This window comes from Synchiropus splendidus, chromosome 2, assembly GCF_027744825.2.
Source record: "Synchiropus splendidus isolate RoL2022-P1 chromosome 2, RoL_Sspl_1.0, whole genome shotgun sequence".
Classification (NCBI taxonomy): domain Eukaryota; kingdom Metazoa; phylum Chordata; class Actinopteri; order Syngnathiformes; family Callionymidae; genus Synchiropus; species Synchiropus splendidus.
Genome location: NC_071335.1, coordinates 16,711,275 through 16,733,330, shown reverse-complemented (window position 1 = coordinate 16,733,330; position 22,056 = coordinate 16,711,275). Strand labels below are relative to the sequence as shown.

The 22,056-nt window shown below is 41.9% G+C and overlaps 4 protein-coding genes across 6 annotated transcripts; 2 read left to right on the top strand and 2 right to left on the bottom strand.

Moving 5' to 3' along the window:
- Positions 1-204: 204 nt before the first annotated feature.
- On the bottom strand, positions 205-4,369 carry LOC128753650 (kynurenine formamidase). The gene is made up of 11 exons (XM_053855546.1): positions 4,237-4,369; positions 3,995-4,085; positions 3,128-3,232; positions 2,996-3,044; positions 2,523-2,608; positions 2,381-2,453; positions 2,022-2,119; positions 1,873-1,951; positions 1,466-1,601; positions 1,294-1,398; positions 205-1,185 (listed from the first exon to the last, which is right to left on the bottom strand). The coding sequence occupies exons 1-11, from the start codon at positions 4,264-4,266 to the stop codon at positions 1,156-1,158; spliced, it is 882 nt and encodes a 293-aa protein (XP_053711521.1). The 5' UTR covers positions 4,267-4,369; the 3' UTR covers positions 205-1,155.
- LOC128753652 (thymidine kinase, cytosolic-like) lies at positions 3,970-8,662 on the top strand. Of its 3 annotated transcripts, none has more exons than XM_053855549.1 (8): positions 3,970-4,193; positions 4,292-5,732; positions 5,875-5,906; positions 6,169-6,282; positions 6,962-7,001; positions 7,136-7,225; positions 7,453-7,572; positions 8,199-8,662. In XM_053855549.1, exons 2-8 carry the CDS (start codon positions 5,667-5,669, stop codon positions 8,373-8,375), a joined length of 639 nt encoding a protein of 212 aa, XP_053711524.1. In that variant the 5' UTR covers positions 3,970-4,193; positions 4,292-5,666; the 3' UTR covers positions 8,376-8,662. The 3 variants fall into 3 exon arrangements, with proteins under 3 accessions (XP_053711524.1, XP_053711523.1, XP_053711525.1); XM_053855548.1 differs by having other exon boundaries at positions 6,962-7,055; XM_053855550.1 differs by lacking the exons at positions 3,970-4,193; positions 5,875-5,906 and having other exon boundaries at positions 5,589-5,732; positions 6,962-7,055.
- LOC128753651 (synaptogyrin-2-like) lies at positions 7,913-15,485 on the bottom strand. The gene is made up of 4 exons (XM_053855547.1): positions 15,216-15,485; positions 12,056-12,293; positions 11,511-11,647; positions 7,913-10,333 (listed from the first exon to the last, which is right to left on the bottom strand). Exons 1-4 carry the CDS (start codon positions 15,321-15,323, stop codon positions 10,073-10,075), a joined length of 744 nt encoding a protein of 247 aa, XP_053711522.1. The 5' UTR covers positions 15,324-15,485; the 3' UTR covers positions 7,913-10,072.
- A 5,776-nt stretch (positions 15,486-21,261) lies between these two features.
- LOC128753875 (histone H2A type 2-B) lies at positions 21,262-21,763 on the top strand. The gene has a single exon (XM_053856036.1). It carries the CDS (start codon positions 21,262-21,264, stop codon positions 21,637-21,639), a length of 378 nt encoding a protein of 125 aa, XP_053712011.1. The 3' UTR covers positions 21,640-21,763.
- The last annotated feature ends 293 nt before the right edge of the window (positions 21,764-22,056 follow it).

Below are 22,056 nucleotides of genomic sequence, written 5' to 3'. Positions count from 1 at the left end.
AAAGTTTTATTTTTAATTTTTATTTCCTAAAATGTTACTGGCCAAATCCACAGATGAGATCCAAAAGCAAACAATGTTGTGTTAAAAACATATTAATTTAAACCTTTGAGTGTAGTTCCTATAGCACAACTCCCCACAAGAAGTTTGTGGCAATATAGCATTTGTTGAGTAGATTGTCTTTAATTTTTACAGTTATGACACAATATAAACAACAAACCAGTGCAAAAATACAAGAGAATCAGTAACCATGTGCGCAAAATGCCATTAATACAGTGTCTCTAAATGTAACAAGTAGACACAATGCCTGGCCAAAAAAAAAAACTCGCCACCTGGATTTAACTAAGCAAATAGGTAGGGGGTTGCTGCAGTTGGTCAGGTCGAGGTTCAGCAACATTATGTGCTCAAAGAATGAGGTCAGCTGACTACCTGAATATACTGAATGACCAGGTTATTCCATCAATGGATTTTTTTCTTCCCTGGTGGCACGGGCATATTCCAAGATGACAATGCCAGGATTCATCGGGCTCAAATTGTGAAAGACTGGTTCAGGGAGCATGAGACATCATTTCCACACATGGACTGGCCACCACAGAGTCCAGACCTGAACCCCATTGAGAATCTTTGGGATGTGCTGGAGAAGGCTTTGCGCAGCGGTCAGACTCTACCATCATCAGTGAAAGATCTTGGTGAAAAATTAATGCAACACTGGATGGAAATAAATCTTGTGACATTGCAGAAGCTTATCGAAACAATGCCACAGCGAAAGCGTTTTCAAAGCTAAAGGCGGTCCAATGAAATATTAGAGTGTATGACCCTTTTTTTGGACAGGCAGTGTATATTCAATTAAAAGCACATACATATACATATAAATTGTCATGCTACATAGTTTTCCCATCATGGAATATTGATTTACATAGTGATTTCAAAAATTAAATTAAATTAAAAACAAAACAAGACTAGATACTGCTACATTAAAAGTAACCAACATGCCACTTACCCTGTTGCATCCCTGAACTTTTATGTTGCTACATTCTGAATTAATAAAGTGACTTATTATAGCGCAAGAACCTTTTTAATTCATTAAAAGTTTCAACAAGATATTAACTAAACCGTGTCACAGTGAGTGTGATTCAACAGCAGTCCCCGGTGGCTTCCTCAGCTCTTTCCCATCATCTTCAGCAGTAGCTACAAACACAGTTGAAAGATAAAATATTATTCACTTGATAACGTGTCATTAATACTGAGCAGTTGTGTTTTAAAGTGTTTTGGTTAAGTTGGTGAGCTGCTCATCACCTTTGTCAGATGATACTCTCCGTCTACTAGTTGTTCGATGATGTTGAAGTGGTCCGTGTTGGGAACATCTTCCATGGTGACTTTCAGTCCAGAGGCCTGCAGAGCCTTTAAAGGAAAGAAAGCGAGAGCTTTTTAGCATTTATTGTGCTATGAACAGCTTTGCAACACTGACTTTAAAGTAGTCTTCTGACTGTTTGCGAAACTCAGGTGAGTCATTTTGAGCGACAGCCACGACAATCTGACAGTCAGAGGAGGAGAGTTTGAGCTGAGGGACCAGGGAGCTGGGACTGTTCCGCAGCGCCACATCCCTGCCAACAAAAGACAAAAACAAGGCTCGGTCACAGACTGGTACCACAGTCCTAGGACACACACGCAGACAGAGCAGCACACAGTTGCCTTAACAAACACAATAGTGACCCGGAGCTCACATTATAAGTTCATATTTTCACGGACCGCCTGCCAAGTTACTGTTATAAATGCATGAATGCCTACAGTTATATCACGACATTCATAACATGGAAACAGATCACATGCCCATCCACATCATGGAGGTGATAGAGGATTCAGTTGTCTGCTCACTCAGTCATTTTCAATGGCTCGTTCACGTAGGTAGACAGGATGGGGAGAAGGTCATAAATACCGCTGACCAGAAAAGCACCTGTGAAAACATTAGAATCACTATTTGTGCCCAAAACACACAGTCAGGTGCTGCTTATGCTCTTCTTCACCTCTAATTTGGGGGGTGATGCTGTACTGTGACCAGTCTGTGGAGAGGACCATGGCTGCCAAGTGAGCTCCCGCAGAGTGACCACACAGATACAGACCACTGAGTGGGAAAGAGGAACAAAAGATGGCATATAGATGAAATGAATTATGAAAATGAGGTGTAAGTCTTCCATGAGTTGAGTGAAGACATTCCAGGCAGTTGCTTCTTAAATAAACGTTTCAGTCTGGAGTGGGTCAGCATTGACTCTCAACTGAAGTACAGACGGATTTCTGATACGGCAATATAAACTTGGACGTACAGCAGTCCTCACATTTCTTAACACATTCAACTCATCATAAGGCCAAAGCGTGAATTGTTTACCTGATATGCGAATACTGCTGAACAACTGAAACAACACTTTTCCTCACTTGAGAAACCATCAGATCCATGTTACCTGAAACGCATATCAAGTTTATCCACATTGAATTGAGCAAAGGCAACGTTGCCTCAAAAACCTTCCCACCTTTCGGGGCAATGTCATATCCAACAGCCACCACCACAACACCTTTGTCTATCAGGGGGACTGCCATGAAACCCGACTCCTCTTTGCTGTGACCGGAAATAAAACACATTAAGACAGAGCCACATTTGTTAGGTGGACAATATCGTGACACCTGATGGTACAACATGCTGGAAACAGTAATAAATATTGAAATCTTTTGGGAGGTATTCGGGGAAAACTGCTGAAAACTATACAGCCCAAAAATAAAGGGGACACACAAGTCAATCAACCTGTCCAGTTGAGAAGCAACACTTTGTTTTCACCTTCTGTTGGAACAGATTACAGGTGGAAACAAAACAGTTTTGCAGGTCTGAGTACCCGTTTTTTTTCATCCCCTCATAACAGGTGTTAGCATGAAGTAGTCTCCGTAACCCACAGAAGGAACTGAGATCGTGCATCTCATCATCAGCTCAGGTGCTCACAGGCTCTGTTACCTGAGAAACTGCCAGTAACCTCCATGGATGTAAATAACAAGCGGAAGATCTGAAACATAGGGACATATTCTTCATCACTTCCCTGATGGTGTGTTTAAAAGCATCACAATGAAATATGTGTCAGGTTTTTACCAAGAGTGTTGGTGCTGGGAATATAGGCATCCAATTTCTCCCCGTGTCCGTCTCCATATGGCACATTGAGCAAAGTTTGAGCTAGACCTCGGGCACGCTCGGTACCTAAAACAAAACACCAAATTGGGGGTAAATAAAGAGACTATTCAAGTCGAGTGTCAGCAACAAAGTCTTGATTTAAATTGACAAGTCAGGAAATACAAAGCTGGAAGGAATTGAAAAGAAAACCCCAATCAATCGGTGCTTAAAGAGACATTTTCTGAAATAAACAAATGCATCAAAATAAACATTTATTTCAGTTCAGTCATCACACTTTATTATTGTTCTAGGATTATGATATCCATATTCAAAAAAGTCATTTGAATCCATATTGAAAAATATAAAATCAGATTTTCCTATATTTGAATTTATTATATTTGAATATGTAAACTATGTTATATGCTATTTTGGATGTTGATGTATGCAATGTAAATAGTGTTTTTAAAAAAAACATGTAAATGTCGATGACATAATGACTCCATTATTGTATACATATGTATTATGGTATCTAATTCTGCCAGTCGCAGTTCTTCAGAGCACATCTCAAAACAATTGTTGCCAAATCTGAAGAATGCACATGATGTTGTTTTTGAACAACAACAATATAACCTGATTGAGATCAATGACATCCAGACACTCCGTTTCACAGCAACGACTAACTGAATGACGGTAGCTATTTTTACATGATGCGCACATCTTTCGCATTTGTTTGGCCATTTCATCACGTAACAGAGACGCCTGGCGACAAACACACAGTAGAATCTGAAGGCTTTTTCAATTAATGTAGTGTAGTGTTTCATGGGTTGGAGTAAAGCTGTTGGAACTAACCTTCTTTTAGAGCCTTGACATGCGCCTTGATCACGTCGTCCCCGGACATCCTGTGCGACCACTGGCTGGGTGAATACTGACGCTCCAGCTCCTGACAGAAGAGCAGACTCCTGTCAGCCATCCACCGTCGCCATTGACGGCACAGTAATCTTCAGCAAAGCAAACAGCGACCTCTACCGTTCACAGCAACTCACGCAATGTCAGCTAAATAAAAAAATAGTTTTTCTATAATAATCGGGTACCTCTTTATTCATTGCTGTCCAGTGAGCCATGTTGCTTCTTCTTCTCCTCCTCCAGGAAGACGATTCCAGCAGCTTGTGAGAGGCAGTGAGTCTGACCAACGGCTGGACTTTGGATTTATGACCCCAGCTGGAGGAGAACTGCGACCTCACTGGGAGCAAACACAACTGCAAGTAAAGCTTTTGGACAACACGTTTTCCGTATCTGTCTCCACGCCATGTGCTTTTTAATTCGAATAATTCAAAATACTTTGTGTTGGATTTTAAAAATAGCTATAGCCCCTTTTTTGGTTTTGTTAGTCTACGTCATTTCTAAATTTAGCTTCCACCACATGTTGCCATTGCGTATATGTGTTGCAGTAGCCGGGGAAGATTATGCTAAATACATTTAATAAACTAATTATTGTTGAACGTGTACTGTTGCCAGTTTATGACACGTTTCGTGCAAAAGTATGTCGCTCTATGTTTGCACTGCCCAAGCTTCTAGCACACTGAATTCTAACTCCGTTTTCTTCTCCTATAATGCTAACAATGGCGGGTTATATGGATGTATATATATATATATTTTATTTTTCCAACATTCATCTCCCTGTGTAAATACGTTGATACAAACATGAACGTGATTTTTTTTAAATAAAATGGTGACCAGAGTGGTTCTGGGGCAATTACTACAATAATTAATTTAAGATACATTAAAACCTTTTCGTTCTTTAATACAGTGGAGAGTAATAAACATCATTGATTGTATGACATTTTATGACTTATTAAAATGTGAGAAAAATAAAAAGACGTGTTTGTCATGTTAACAATAGAACTGAGGACCCTCTGTCAATTTCAACCATTGAAGAAGGAAATGTAATCAATTTCCTTCTACAATGAAGAAATACAAGAAAAACAAAAACGCTGGTCTGTTTGGGTCACGTGATCTGAGAGCAGCCTCCCGTTGGTCAGTCCAACACCCACTCGAGCAGCTGCAGCTGTCCGCGCGCGAATTTGCCAATCCCAGGATGGTCGCGGGAAGGAGCCGCCTTCCTCGCTTCTGATTGGCTATAATGCCTCCCACCCTCACTCTAAACAATTTCAAACTCAGTTATCTTGCCGAAGAATTGACAACTTATCATAAAATATGCGCCTCTGCTCAGTGACTTGCCTCTGGTGTTCAGCTCCGAGTGAGACGCCGCTTTGAGACGTTTAGCCTGCTCTGGACGTGAGGTGACGCTTCGTGGGCAAATGAAAGGGCCAATCAGAGGAGAGCTGTTCTAGCCAATCAGAGGACGAGGGTGGCGCTATCTCCCCCTACCGCCCTGGGATTCGCCAGTTCGCTGTCCGCGCGGCACTTCGAACACGACTGAGGACATCTTTGTTTTGCTCGATTCGGTTTTGTTTATTTTATTTTTTTAGCTATCGTCAACGCTATATACACTATTTTCACAATGGACTGCGTCGACTTTCCTCGGATTTTCCCTAACTCACCACGGAAATCGCGAGGACAAATTCAGGTTTGACGTTCATTCCTTTGTCGAAAGATGTCAAAAGTCGTAATATGTAACTTCTGGAAAAAATGTGAATACAATGCGTATTTTTACAAGTCATAAACGATGCACGAGGACTTTGCCTAACGGTCTCTCGCTATTTCAACAGGTAATCTTTGGACCGATGTTTTCAGGCAAAAGGTAAGGTATTTGAGTCGTAATATGTTTTGTCACCGAGTTCCAACACTCTCGTTTAAGTTTACGTCAGAATAAATGTCATTTATGTTAAATTAAAAGACAGATCCGCCAAAAGTTGGTCGTCCCGCCAAATGTTGCATCCCGCTACATCTTCAACCTTGGTTTCTTCACTTTTGTATCTCCGTCATGACTCACGCTTTCATTTGCAACCACTGTCATAGTCTCAGACACAATTATAATTGTATTTATGTTATTCAAATTGCAGCACTGAATTGATGAGAAGAGTACGCCGTTTCCAAATCGCCCAGTACTACTGCCTGGTCATCAAATATGCAAAAGATACTCGCTACTCTGACCATGGAATGGCCACACATGACAAGTAAGAGTCATTGTTCTTGGTTATCCAGACGATTTTTGATATGTGCCTGTTTCAGACTTGTCTGTCCTTCAAGAGTGAAGACAGAATGATATTGCATTTACATTCATAGTTCAGTTCAGCTGTTGCCATGTCAACAAAATTCAAATCCATCCAACTCACAGCCTAAGCTGATAGAAATGTGTGTGGTATTTAAGTGTGTCACCTGTTATAGGAAATGGTTTGTTATTAATGTTTATCGTTCAGATGTTTCCAAAGAGCAACTCGTTTCTCATTCATTAATGCTATAGTTATGGTAGAACTGTATTACATCGTGTATTTTTTTGCTGACAAGTAACGGTTAATGTGATTGTTATATCTCCACAGAAGACCGAATGTCTTTTCTACTGTACACAAACAGTAATGAAAATGAATTGCATGTTGAGAAACTTGTATAGCGTATAAAGGGTATAAGCCATGGCTCATTACAGAACTCTGTCAATATGTCTAAAATAAGCCCATTTTTAATGCCTACAAAGCAAATTTTTTCCATCAAGCTGTGACAAGTTAGTGTTGTTTACTCGAATGCATGCTGACACCTAGTGGTGTGAAAACGAAACATATTTTTGTCTATGATCTGCAAGATAAGCCGATCATGTCACTGATGAAGGCGTATCACATCCTCCATCTGTCTGTTTCTCAGAAGCACCATGGAAGCCGTACCAGCCTGTTGTTTGGCTGAGGTGAGACATCTGGCTCTACAGGCCTGTGTGATTGGAATTGATGAAGGGCAGTTTGTAAGTCAACATTTCACACAGTTTTTCCCCCTGTTGAGAAGTGCTTTTTGAATACCAACTACAACTTTGTGTGACTGCAGTTTCCAGACACAGTGGAGTTCTGTGAGGAGATGGCCAATTTGGGGAAGACGGTCATTGTTGCTGCATTGGATGGAACCTTCCAGAGAAAGGTGAACTGCTCTTACTCTGCTTCCTCACAATGACTCCTTGTGTTGTTCCAACACCAACGAGGACAGCACAGCAACTCACCCCAGACAAGGAGCTCAGTTTTTTAGGCAGCATGTCCTGCACGTTGCTCATTTCAACAACAGTCCATTCACTACGGAGACAAAAGTCTCACTCTCATACCAATTATGCGAATAAACCTGCATTGTTTCTGTTTTGCCGATTCACGCAGCCATTTGGAAACATTCTGAACCTGGTTCCTCTGGCGGAGAGCGTGGTGAAGCTTCATGCTGTCTGCATGCAGTGTTACAAAGAAGCTGCATACACAAAGAGGATCGGTGCAGAGAAGGAGGTGAGAGCATCACAGCCATTTCCTTCGACAACAACATTGTTATAGCTGCCACAAGGCACATGGTTAAGTTCATATTTTGCTTGAGTCAGTCGCAACTTGACAAATCAAACAAAAAATTAAATGCACAGTTTGTAGGACTACAATGTTGCTTTTAACGTGGTCCCTCCTATGTACAAACACGATGACGGGGCCCTGGATGCACCTTCTGTGTTGTCACAAGTCTGGTAAAACCAACATGAATCGGAATTGGATGATGAGGTCAAATAAGCATCTTGGCCCTATTCATTCATTATTAAAGTGATATATTTGGACACATCTTTTATTATATTAATATATAGGCTACTCTTCATGGAAATGCCCAAGAGTATAACATATTGCAGTAAAAAAGGGTCTTCAACATGATGACAACTGTTTGATTACAGTAACAAAATTAGACGGCAACAGCAGAGATTCATATCTGTATATTCAATAGTTCATTTTTGGTTTCTTTATCACTCCATAAAGGGTGGGTCCAACAAAAAACCTGCACACCTGAATAAAGCACGTGCGCTGAGGACTCCTCTGGTTATTCAGTAGTCTGAGATGTGATGCTACAACCCATATGTAAACATTCTGCTGCTCCACAGGTGGAAGTGATCGGTGGGGCTGACAAGTACCAGGCAGTGTGTCGACGCTGTTACGGAGGTCTCACGGTGAACAAGGAGAACCGGTCTCCCTTCAAGAATGAGACGCCGTCACAAAATCTTGTCAAGATTGTGGACTCCGGCATTCCCAGGAAGCTTTTCTCTTCCTTACAGCTCTAAGGACTAAAATCAGATTGTATGTTTTAAGTATTTTTATGTGGTGTTTTTAAGATTATGTTCGGGGCAATGATGTTGGAAAATGTCACCTGTTTTTATTTTTGCAAATTATTATTATTAATATTAATCGTTAACATTCCTGTTGTCGGTGTGTTAATGGAATATAGGACAATTGTATTAAACTAGGAACAATCATTTTGCAAAGGTGTTTTTGTTTAGTTGGCATTAACCTCAAGAAAATGTCATATCCTGAATTATTTTTGTGTCCCAATTTATTATGAATATAAATGCAAAGCCATTGGTGTCTGCACTCTCATTCAATGCATTGTATTAGATCTATTTTCAATTGAATGACAGTGTGTTTTTGCCACAGTTTAAGACACATTTAAAGCCAGAAACTATGATTTAAATTCAACAGGAAGGCCTTTGGTTTTATGTGTAGTTGTTATTAGATGCTATTTTCAGACTTTGAATCAGTAAAATGTACTATTCATTGGCAACTACTGAAGGGACTACGGTGTAACCTGAAACCCAACATGCCAACACGGACCGATATAACCTGTTTAAATCCTGGCAGGCGTCGATGCCCTGGTGTTTTGAAACGGAAAGTGTATCCTGCATGCTATATAAAACCTGTTGCTCCCTGAGGACCAGTGTATGTTCTGCAGGAGCATAGGCCAAATTATTTAGCCAGTTGTCAGCATTAAAAATCTAAAACCATAGAGCATTCAAGACTCGGGAGAGTCAGTTGGTTCATTATGACTCGCTGTGGTTGCACGGCTTTTTAAAAACCATAATAAAATTCACTGACGAGACACTCACACACTTGTGTACAGGACCTTTCAGGACTGGGATGTCCACAGCACGTCTCTTACTGCAACCTCAACAGGACAGCACATGACTGCACTCTAACTGAGATCTGTTGCCAGGAACATAAGCACAAAGTGGTGTCGCAAAGGCCGAAATGAGATGTATAGTTTAATCAAAACGATTTTCTCTCAAGCATAACCCAACAATAACAACTGAAGTTGATCAGACAAGTCACTGAAGGAGCGCCTGAAACTGAAACATGTCGCTGGAGGGATGTCTGAAACAGTTGTGCTCATTCGCTGATAACTTTTGTTAATGAGTGACAGTGTTGAACGCGGGTCAGGATCCGTGGACAAACCCGCTCAGTATCTACACACCCTCCTGATCGCATCTTAATCTTGGTTGAAAGTGCAAGTCTGTTAGAGTCCTCAGCAAACTCAACATTCCAGTGTTACAGACATGGCTACACAAAACAAAACAGCATTTTAGAATCCAATTGACACATTCACAGGAAGTACATTTTGGCGTCATGGCGATTGTTTAGTGTTGACAGGATAATAAATTAAAAAAAAGGACAAATTTAGAATGAATTCAGAGGATCTACACACATTCTCAGTTTGCAACAGAGAAACACTTTGTCCGACCATTTTCCACTTCGATTGATGCCGTTAAAAGCACTCATGTAAAGTCACACAGTTAACCCTTGACCTTTGGGTATAGTCTACCCATCTCCTTTGCAATCAGGCCAGTTGAGGTAAGATGTGTCTGTGCACGCTGGTCCAAAGCCCACTGCTCCATCACCAGCACTGATCCCTCCTGGGAGCTGAAACGCTGTGTGATTGCAATCGGAGCCTACAGACCCTCCCCGGTCAACAAGGCCGCCCTTTGTGTCAGTAGGTGGGTGGCTGGTAGCTCATGTCTGGTTGAGGCTGGATGTTCGGGGTGAAGGCCGGCTGCTGCTTCAGGTCGGGGATAGCGCTGGGGTACGCAGAGTAGGTGGTGGGTGTGTAGGTAGTGGGGTTGTAGGAGGTCGGGGCGTACGTTGGTGGGTAGGGGGTGTGGGAGTCTGGCGGTGCCTCACTGTATGTCGGGAGGGTGTTGTCATTGACACCGCGGCGGAAGCGACACAAGGCTAAGTAGGTGAGGATTGCCTGCAGGAGAAGGACATGTCAAGATGGCCGCATCAACAGATAACTTTCACACACACATGGCTGTGGGCCGATCAGGAGGCAGACGTCTAGGTTAAGAACAAAAGTTTTGAGGATGTTCTTTCTCTCTACTCCAGATTTTTATAATGAGTCATTTGTTTGGGCACCAGTTAAGAAAGCGCTTATGGAACACAGGAGTCTGAGTAGCATCCACATTAGCTGTTACTATAGCGGTGATGCTAAATGCTCCTGTCAAAATCTTTGCTCCCCTAAGTGAGTGCCACAGGAATTTTCTCAGGTTTCAAATCTTCTCTGGCTTCCAGACACTTCTGCAGACGACTTATGACGTCACATTATTCCCTCCAATTGCTGCAACATTGCTGTTTGGAGCGTAATATGTACATGAAAAAGTAGCTAGAAGATTTAGCAGTTTGCTCATAGTGCTGCTTTTATAGTGGTGTCGGCGCAAAAGATACAAAGTCACCAGTGGAAGTAAATGTTAAATACTTCGTTGGTGTTTATCTTTATCATTTTATTTCTATCTTTTTTTCTGTTGTATATATATTGTACATAATGCTATGCTGATTTGTTCCTTTAAGTTTATCAAACACTTTCAAAACGTCTGAACGTAAATAACATGTTTGCTAGCACTTTGATGCGAGTAAGCTTAGCAGTTTGCTTGAGAATAGTCAGTCGTCATCCATTAGCTCCGCCGCCAGAGAATTTGAAACACCTGTACGACCAGCTCACTGGTTAGCATCTAATGCTAATTAGCGCCCAGAAGCCACTCAACAACACATTCAAGAAGTTATTACTTAAATATCAATATGGCACACTTAAAATATGAATACAGAATTGCGTCATCAAATATTGCAACATTTCTGGCACCCCTTGTAGCATATGGGCGTTGCTTAGCCGGAGTCCACCTAAGAGCAAGTGCGGCTCAGTGGGTCAAGGAAAACAAGCGACGTGAGACGACGCCTTCTTCCTTTATTGCTTTCAAGTTCGTACACACACGTCCTGCACAACCTACACCCTGCAGCAGACTTAAATCTTTTACTGAGCAAAGGTCTGACGACAACTCAATGGTTTGCTGGTGCATTTTTTACAGCTTTCTTTGCCCTCCTGCGCAGCTGAACCTGATTCCTTTAAAAAAAAAAGAAGGAGCAGCAATGCTTACCCAGGTGGCGATAGAGAAGAAGGAGAAGGCTATGGTGGCCCGCGCGGCGTCCTCGGGGATCATGCGGGTATCAAGGGTGTGACTCCACTGATTGGCCAGCAGACAGAAGCAAACAAACCACAGGAAGGTCCACACTCCTTTAACAAAGATGGCTCAGTGGTTTAACGCTCTCGCGCTCACATGATCATCAGACTGTTCAAACAGCTAGAGTTCTGGAGTCCTGTCAATACCTTTTATGAAATCAACACATCGGATAATGATTGCTCTGTTAATAATTAATTCCTGTTTCCTCCACAAACGGTCTCTTGTGAGAACTCTCTCTCAGTCACAGCAGAATACAGCGATCGACTTTACTACTCATATGAATTGAACATCTTGAATGGTTCCAGTTGGTTTCGTAAAGTTACAGGAGTGAGACAAATGCTAATGTTAGTAGCTAACAGCTGCGCTAAGCAAAAGGTCAGTGTCAGGGCTGACATCAAGAATCAAACATTTCGTAAATCTGCTTGTATCAAGTGACAGACAACCCATCATGTCATCCTTACCCGAAAACCCCAAGTCTGCCATGACTGCAAACTTCCTCTGCTGTGCATTGCTTGCAAATGGCAGGTAAACATCCAAAGCCAAGAAGCCCACGCAGGCGAGGAAGGCGATCACCCCGATGCCGACGGCATAGTGGCACGCGGAGTCGTTCTGGTTGAAGATGCACTTGGCTTCCGGACTGTGTATAGGGTTGATGTAGCCCTCAGTGGTGATGCAGGCAAAGACCACCATGGCAAACAGCTGCAGAGACACACCACCATGAAGGTCAGACATGCCGGGGTTGATTTTTAACCACACATTCCATACAGCTCATTTCAAATGCAAACTAGTTTGACACAGCAGAGTAAAATCTATGTGAACCTTGTTTGTATCTGTACAGAATTAAGTCCTCGCATCATCTGCGCCAAATAAAAAATGTGGTATTTTCAGGGCAGTGAATTCTTGCTTAGTCGAATCAATTGTGAGTCATGCTAAATATTCTACTTTTTGGATTTTGATTTCTCCATTTAGTTTTTAACAGAAATAAAATCACGTGGTCTTTAACATAGATCTTTGTGATGTGGGCACCTTCCCATCATGGAAGGTTCTGTGATCGACCTGTCGAACATGCACTAGTGCCACCTGAACTCGACCTGTACTGGCCTTCACTTCACTCCCTCAGACTGGTTTCTGTTCATCCACAACACTCACATATCTTTGTGCCTCCTGTGTTTGGTCTATTCTCTACACTATTTATCTATCTCATTTGCTTTTATGATTATGCTTCTCTGCCAGGAACAGCACGTCTGCAGGTTAGCAACTCCAAAATATGTAAACAGCAATAATGAACATGAATGTTTTAAACAATCTCATGAGTTATCAGGGAAGCAAATGAGAAGAAAACCTTTAAAAACCTTAAAAACAGACAAATCTAGGAGCAATTCACTGGAGCAGGTCATATATATATATATATATATATATATATATATATATATATATATATATATTTTTTTTTTTTTTTTTTTTTTTTTTTTTTTTTTTTCCATAGCTTAGAATAAAAATAAATACTTCAGGGAGGGTAGGTTAGATTTCGCGATCTTTCAGAGGAGATAAGAATTTCTTATCAGGATGGCAGGCCACACAAACTACAGACAAAGTTCATGATACTCTTTTGTTCTTGGTGACTTCACCTAGCAAGCCGGTGAAGAGAACAATAAATAGGTTATACAATCATAATTTATTTAATGGCACAAATGTCAACAACCAGAGGAAAATGTCATCTGCAAGATTGTACTTTTCTCAGTCACAACATAGAGAACCAAAGTAGTTAGCATGTTTGTGAAACAAGCTAACACTGTACATTCTTAACAGCAAAACCTGAGAAAAACAACTCACACGGACATGTTCAAAGTTGTATGAGTGAGTCATCCATCATTAACATAAGGTGAACAAAACCCAAGATTCAGAGCACAAATTTGAGACTACAAGAATCAATTTCCAGACATATTCGAGGTCCCATTTCCATAAGACCAAAAACTATTACAAATATTTGGCTGATTATTTGAAGTCTTGTTGCCTCGCTAAGGACGTAAAATACTTGAATTAAACCCAAATTTCCTGAGTTACAAATTTCTGAAAGCACCTTCTAATGCAGTTTGCAAGTGAGTCATTCACATATTTTGCATTCATTCCTGGTTTATATTTCATTTTTAAAGGCCCCTGAAATGAGCAGAAAGGATGCAGGTTCAACTCTTTTTTTATTGGCGTGCAATATTTAATGGGTGTCCTCCAGACTCATATCTGCAGAAGGAAAATACCGATTTCAAATCTTAACTGGATTCTGACACTTTCTCATAAACAGCCTTGTTGACACTTGAAGCAGCCCACAGCTCTCCTGCTCATCAATTGTGCCAAACACAGCCCCTCCTCTTGACCAGCCCATGGCCTGCTACTGTCCGCTCTGGTTTCCCTCGAAACCATGTGACCCATTTCTGAGTGCAGCTGCCAACCATGTGACTGCAGAGATGCCACCGCTTCCCTAACAAGACTCCTAATGAGATCCGGGAGGAGGATAGAGAGGGCGACTGTTGCAGTGTCGGGGGGGCGAGCGGAGGATGACCAGGAACTCAGGCCGGAGATGATGGATTTGAAACTATGGACTATAAATATATGGTGATCTGATGATCTACATGACGGGTCTAGTACGGAAGAAGACTTCGTGTGAGGGTGGGCTCCTCTAGTCTAAACTGATCTCACTCAAACTATGATAAACAAAAAGCTTGGTGCTCAACTTTGCACAAGGCAAAGTTCCAACCTAAAACAAGTGAAGCAAACGGCGTCTTGTTTTTCTCAAAACTACCATGGTATGTTTGGGTGTCCCGGCCATATTTCAAAGGACAGAATAGAAGTCAGAGGTAAAGGTGTCATTTTACAGATTACACACGCTATCTCTGATCTACACTCAACAATTTAGGAACGCTGGTTTTATTTTGACACCACCACGTACTGAGAAACATGTCGTCATTTTGGGTGGAAAATCACCTCACACACTCCAGTGGCTGAAGTCCTTTTCACAGAATTTTTTTACCCCCCTTTTTTTGTTAGATTTTCTTCAAGATATAATAATACAAGAGCAATATAGATAGGAAAAGATTTTCTCCCCTAAAATAAAACAAAAAAAAAAAAAAAAAATGAGGAAGAACAATAGTGATAATAGAAAAGACAGTAAAAAAGCGTCACAATTACTTCTAAATTGAACGTGTTTGGGTATAAGTTTAACTTCAAGGTCAGGTAACTTCGCTTTGCCATGTTCGACCGACAGGTTTGGCGCTTCCAGATTTGCCAGCAACAGGTGGCGCACAAACACACCACGCAAATGTTGGTCAAGTCGAGACCAACTGAAGAGCAAGAACACCGTTCACTGCGCAGAAGAGTTGGCAGAGGTCGCGTATAGAACCAATCGTGACATGAGAGGAGAGTTTGTGGACAGGATTGTCACCAGCTGCCTGCAACATGACGCCCCGCGGGAGCAGCGGAGACCGTCCGGTTTAGAATGCGACTTATGGGTGTAGGATTTGACCGGAGGAGAAGACAAATCCACACGGATATGTTCGATGAAAAGTCTGGGCTTATCGTTTAAAAGTAAAAGCTCACAAACACGCACCACGGAGAGGCAGCACTCACCCAGCTGAGCAGCCGCACGATGGTCAGCGGTTGTCGGATAAACTTTTGGACGTTGAAGCCTCCTCCCGCGAGGGGAGACCCGTAGGCAGTGGCGTCCGTCTCCTCCATGTTGCTCCGGCTCAGTGGATACTCCGGTTATTCAGTGACTATTGATAGCGAGATGTTATGTGGCGTGGGCGTAAGAGCGCCCCCTGCTGCTCGCTTGGCTGCACACGGCCCGAGGAGGAGCGGCGCTGTGTCGCTGCGTCACGGGGGCGGGGCCTTGTCAGTGGGCGTGGTCTGTGCAGCGAGCCAGACCTCAGGCCACTCCTCAATGGCAACAAATAAAAGACTTCACAAAGCTAAACCGACTCACAAGTGAGTTTCATTTCACTATTCAACAATGACGCTGTTTTTATGCCTTTATTATCATCCTTTAATCTTGTCACAAAGGACTACAGTTTGTCATACGTGGGGATTTTGCGTGTTATGCTAATATAAAATCAAACTTCATGGTTCTTTGGTACACAAACAAGCGCTGACAGTATTTGACACGTTCCCTGGGGCCCGTCAAATGGAATAAACTGCGATCAATATGGGATAAAGTAAATAAATTATACACACAACACACTTTAATTGAATGAATGAGCTCTTTACTTAAGTAAAAACCAACTGTAATACATAATCAAAATAGATTCAACGCGACGCCGAACTGCCACCTATGTCATTTACATTTCACCCATGATGAAGGTGATATTTATATTTATTGTTTTGACTTTTTTTTATCACAATAATAACAAACAAGATTGAAAAAGAACACGGGAAACTACTCTGTTAGGTTTCCGGAGATGTGTCGTCCCCAGTTTTAGGCCACTCATGATCATCAGAAGCCTCATGCGCCTGAGGACGTCTCACACACACATACAAGGTCACGTTACAATAACTTTACCTGCTGGTGCAATAACCCATTTTAATCCAGTTTAATTTTAGTTTTTTTTAATTTTATTTTTAATTTTATTATTATGTGATTAGTATATATATATTTTTTATACCCTGTGTGATGCTCTTCCTGACTGCATGCCCTTTCTTGCCTCTATTGCTGCTGGAAATGTAAATTTCCTGCATGTATTCATCCCAAAGGGATCAATAAAGTCTAGTCCTAGTCTAAGTCATTGAATATAATGAAATTGCTCATTTGTACCATTGAAAAATTTATTTTATAAATTAGTTAATTTTCATGGTGAACTCACCCATCCCCCTGCTTTCCTTGAAACTATAGTGCATTTTCTGCTCAATAAAATATTTTTTGTGAAATGAGAAAAACAGTTTTAAGGCAACATTTAGTCTCCTTTGCTAATATTAGGAGTCAATGGATTAAAAAAACATAATGTCGATTAATGACACTAGAGTTGAGTTAACTCATGATTATTGAGAAATTACTCACACATTTTTGTCACGTTCTGCACTCTGTGCTTATTCCTTGTCTGTTCCTCATGCTTTTATTTTGTTAACCCCCTGTAGTTTCCTTTTCCTGTATCTGATCCAGCTTAATGGCAGCGCAGCTGGAGCTCAACCCGTCATCAACTCCTCTGTGGATATCTTGGCGTGGGTTCCAGACTGCAAGCTGATCACTTTGTGTCATTCGGTAAATCTGAATTTTCTAGATTTCTTGCGCGCGCTTGAATTTCTCTTCAGCCGCTTCCTGAGTTTCGCTTTCTCCTCCTTGCTCCGCTTCTGTTTACATCTCAATTCTTTAGCCAGACCGCGTTTGAGCGTTCTTAAACTCACTTCTCATTTATCGATTGTGTAGATTTTTTTCCTTTGTGTGAGTTTGAGTGTTTCTCCTCCATGTAGCGCTTTTAGTTGATCTGGACCTCGTGAGTTATTATTTGAGCGTTTTTGTGTTCTCCCTAGTTTTGAAGGTTGACATTGATTCACCTCTCTTTTGTTACAGATTTTTCCCCAGTCCCACTGTGTATATCCCGGTTCGTTTTTTGACTCCGACACCTTCAGTTCCTGTCTTTGTTGTTTGTATAGTGATTTTTAAAAAAAATTAATTTAATATTGTGTCCGTGCCTTCTGTCAGCCTGCAATCATCTGCACCTGGATCACTTCTTAGGCAAACATGACAATTTTGATCTATCATCAGCTCTACTAATAATTTAGGTTGCCAACCACAACTGTTTGTCAAAAAAAAATAAAAAATAAAATAATAATAATATATATATATATATGTATATGTGTATATATACACTTGCATTGGTGACACGAATACAAATTTCTGAAACGACAAGTTTACCTCAACAGATCTGGTCTTTATGAGTCCGCCTTGATCTTCATTCAATATTTACACAAATTTCTGAATCAACTTCATCAAACTTGTCTTTGTTTCTTACAATGGAACAACAGAGTGAATAAAAAAAGTGGCACGAGAGTAACCCAACACAATTGAAATAGTGGTTTGTCATTCATCCAAATTGTACAGGAAATAACACATTTGTGCATCTATTGTCCCGTCTCTCCACCTTTGAACCAAGGAGGCTTTCTTCTTCCTTCTTCTTTGCGCTGTTCAGTGATTGTTTATTTCGCTCACTTGTTCTTGTTCTCTTGCTTCCTCCCTGAAAGAAAACAAAAACTTACCTTAAATGAGGAAAAACTAATGTTTTAAGGATCCTCTGTACTCACGAAACACAACTCCACCAGAACCGCAGATCCAAGGTGTCGGTCCAGAGGAATCCTGAATGTGGCTTTCATGTCTTCCACACTGTCACTCGATTTTAGATGAGCCTCTTGAAAGAGTCGAGACGTGATGGGTGGCGCCTTGACTGTCATTGTGACGTCAGAGCTGTTGGAGGTGAAGACTTCGGACGTGTTGAACTGGTTTGTCGCAACACGTGTTGTTTCTGCTGGTTCTGAAAGCATCCATGACATTGTGCTGCGGGTCAAACTCACAAATGTTTGGCAACATTTAAACTCAGAGGGTACAGTTGACCATGCAGACCATCCACACAAGTTGTTTCCAAGTCAAATTTTGAGTTTTGAAAAAAGTCATTTTTTTGGCATTTTGAGTCAGGGCCGCCCCTGTCGTCGTTGTGTCAGGACCAATTTTTAAAAATATCACCAAAATTCGACTTTTGTATTTTAATCAATTTCTTTGCTTTCCTTGACGTTCAGAGGGTCCAAGGATGCCAGACAAGTTGTTTCCAAGTCCAAGTCATTTTTTTGGCAATTTGAGTCAGGGCCGCCCCTGTTGTCGTCTGGACTCAGAATCCTCCAGACTCTGCCCACATAGCTGAGGAACTTCTCCTCCAGTCGCTGGAACATAATCATGGAGAAGAAAGTCAGAGTATTGGAGGATCATCTCCAGAACCACACAGTCTAGAAACTTTGAAGTTGGATCCAGCTGAAGTGAGACTGAACTGAAGGAACCTCTCAGATGAGAACCTACTTGTTCATGTTCATATCTGCTGTGTGGAGTCCTCATGTGAGAGATGTTGCTGACCACTCGGAAGCTCTGACATCTGATTATCCACTCTGAGGAGAAGAGATGAAATCTGGCATTCAATGGGCTCTCGTCATGAGGTTCTGAACATCAGTGTGAACACAATCTAACTAGAGGGTTCCTCCCAGACCTTCTGACAGAATCATCTCAAGAAACATGACTGACCAGTACATGACCTCGCACTGTTGCACCTGTGTCACTCTGGACTGCAACCATGGACACGTCAAAGTATGAGGCTCAGAATTGTGGGTCTATCACCCACTGCTGGTGAGGTGAGTCACTGCATGTGGATTGAAGCGATTTTTAATGAGTGCAGGTGTGAACGTGGTCACTTTCCCGGTCAAAAGGAGACAGGTGGTGTCTGTGTGGACCTGAGACTCTCACTCCCTCTCACCTTGGACCTGAAGACTCTGCTCCTTTGAAGTTCGCCCATTTGATCATTGAGTCTTCACTCTTCAGAGACACATAGCCAGGTCCAGGTCCTTGTCCAGGCAATTCTGGCTGCACCTTAGATCTTCAACACATGAGTTGCAGTGAGAATGAGGATGGAGGACAAATTGAATCTGTGACATGGAGGTCACTGTTGAGGGTCCTCATCGTACCTGTGAGCTCTGGTCCAAGGTGGTCCAGAGGTGGGGTCTACCTCCTCTCTGCCCTCAGTCTGAGCAGAGTCTCCTCCTTCACACAAACACAACAGATCTCATGAGATTACCCAAGAAAATCTCCTTCCATCTGCTCGTCCCTGATTAGCACAATAAATGATTAAATCATTTATTGTCATAAGTCACAATAAGTCATTAAATCCTGCATGTTTATGTTTGCTGCCTTATTTCAGAATATTCCAATGAATTCATTTCCAACTCCAACTCCAATAACTTTAAATGACAGATGCTGCTGAGCTCACTTCCGTTATATGATTTGGCCACAAGATGGCGCCATTCACAAAGTTTACCTCGGTCATTTATTTTGCTCACTCGTACAATTTCTCGGTTTACTCACATTATTTTTCTCGGAGAGGGCAACGGTCATTTCCTGTAATGATCGATGTTAGTATTCTTACTAGTACTGGTTGACACAACAACTCTAGTTCCACTTACAGAACACCTCCCCTTAAGAAAGCACCCTCCTTTTTTAATTTCCATTGCTTCATAACAAACTTGCATCTCCATTCTTACTGTTGATCTCAGGTTCTTTGTTTGTGTGAGTAGTAACCTCTTTCTCCTCATCTGTTGAAGCTCTTAATTCAGGTGGTGTTTGAGAAGGTGATTGGTTCAAAGTGCGAATCTGGATGCGGTTCCGCCTGACCTGTCCCACATCCCGGCATTGTAGCCTGTTGGATAACAGTACTCCTCCTTTCCACAGACCTTTTAGAGTTGCTAGTTCTCGCTCCGCTTCCCCATTAGGACGACTGGTCACATCCATCAATCTTTGAAGACTTATAAACTATGTGAACCACTGTCTCCAATAAATGTGTATTTCAGAGCAGCAATGCCAGTGCTAGCACACGCAAGAGAGGTCTGCATTTTTTATATAATGTGAGAAATAATCCACCAAAAGAACAGATCTGTTCCCACTCTCTGCCAGGGTGGCTCTTTCACCGGAGTTGTAAGTTCCCTAAAGGGTGCTCGACTCTGTGAGTACATGACGGGTGCTGAGAGGTCACAGACTCATCTGGGGCCGGTGGGGTTTGACACACTAGTCCTGGCAAGCCCCCCTCTCCCCCACAATCACTAGAACCTACCTGTCCGTGTACAGCGTAATCATGCTATTATTAGAGCTATTATTAGAGCTACAAGTTGAAGAAGAACCTTGTGGACATGTGAATGACAGAAGTGTGAGATGAAGCACAGCATGCAGCCAGCTCTCCCCGCTCCATACTTTTTTCTTTCAGTTCTGAAAGCTAAGATTGTACAGCAATCTAAATGCATGGCTGGGAGCAGACTCATTTTTCCTTTGGGTTTAAGATAAACCTAAGCATTCTGGACTGGTTCATTTGTGTGGCCCTTAATATGATTTAAACGTAGAGTGGTAGCTCGCCCTTTGGGCTATTACTAAACCCAAACTCAGAATAGGAGGGAGATTTTACAAACACAATTGGATAATCAAACATGCTTATCTTATGCTTTACATACATTACATACATTTACTTTGCATTTTCATGGTTCAGGATTTATGGATTAGATTAGACCTCCATTACTCTTCCCACAGCATTACGACAGGATACAAACATTAAAGTTATTAATGACAAACGGTAAAAACATTGACCAATAGAACATAAGATAGCGGTAGTGAACATCATAACAGAAGTATAATATTCTTTATTATGAAATGCCACAAAAACACAGCAATAATGTATACACGTCCAAAATGCTCAACAACGATTCAGTCCAGTCAAGAATCAACCACCGACCTGACAGCAGAATGGTGAGTAATCCTCTCCCCTGATTGGACAAGAGTATCGTTGACACTGTTAACCAATGAATGAGCAGCAAGATTTGCTTAAATACATGTCCAACAGCGCTCGGTACTACTCACTTTCGAGTCATCAGTAGCGTGTACAGCAGGATGTCTGGAAGAGGAAAGGGTGCCGGAAAAGCGCGTGCTAAGGCCAAGTCGCGCTCATCTAGAGCTGGACTCCAGTTCCCGGTCGGTCGTGTCCACAGGCTACTAAGGAAAGGCAACTATGCAGAGCGTGTCGGTGCTGGTGCTCCCGTCTACCTGGCGGCTGTGCTGGAGTATCTGACCGCTGAGATCCTGGAGCTGGCTGGAAACGCCGCCCGCGATAACAAGAAGACCAGGATCATCCCCCGCCACCTGCAGCTGGCTGTCCGCAACGATGAGGAGCTCAACAAGCTGCTTGGAGGAGTCACCATCGCCCAGGGTGGTGTCCTGCCCAACATCCAGGCGGTTCTGCTGCCCAAGAAGACCGAGAAGTCCAAATGAATGATCCTGACGTTCCCACAAACCAACGGCTCTTTTAAGAGCCACTCACATATGTCTACTGACTTTCATCCATATGAATGTAAAGCAATGACTTGGCACAAACGTCCACAACATTTGCAATCGCTGCCTGCCTAACAAAAAATGTGTTGAATACTAAAGTACAGTTCTTTTTGTAATTTTTTTTTACAACTTAGTTGAATGAATCCCTTCTAACTAGTGGGGTGTGACTCAATGTGCGTATTTAAGTGTCCATACCTACCATATGGCCTGCTTATATCTTGGAGTATCAGTATCAGGTACTGTGTATGTTACTGAATTATAATCGCTCCACAGTGTTCGATGGTGAGTAATATACAAAATACATTACTAAAGTAGATCACGTCAATGTGAAACGACAAACTGACTTTAAATTGTGTT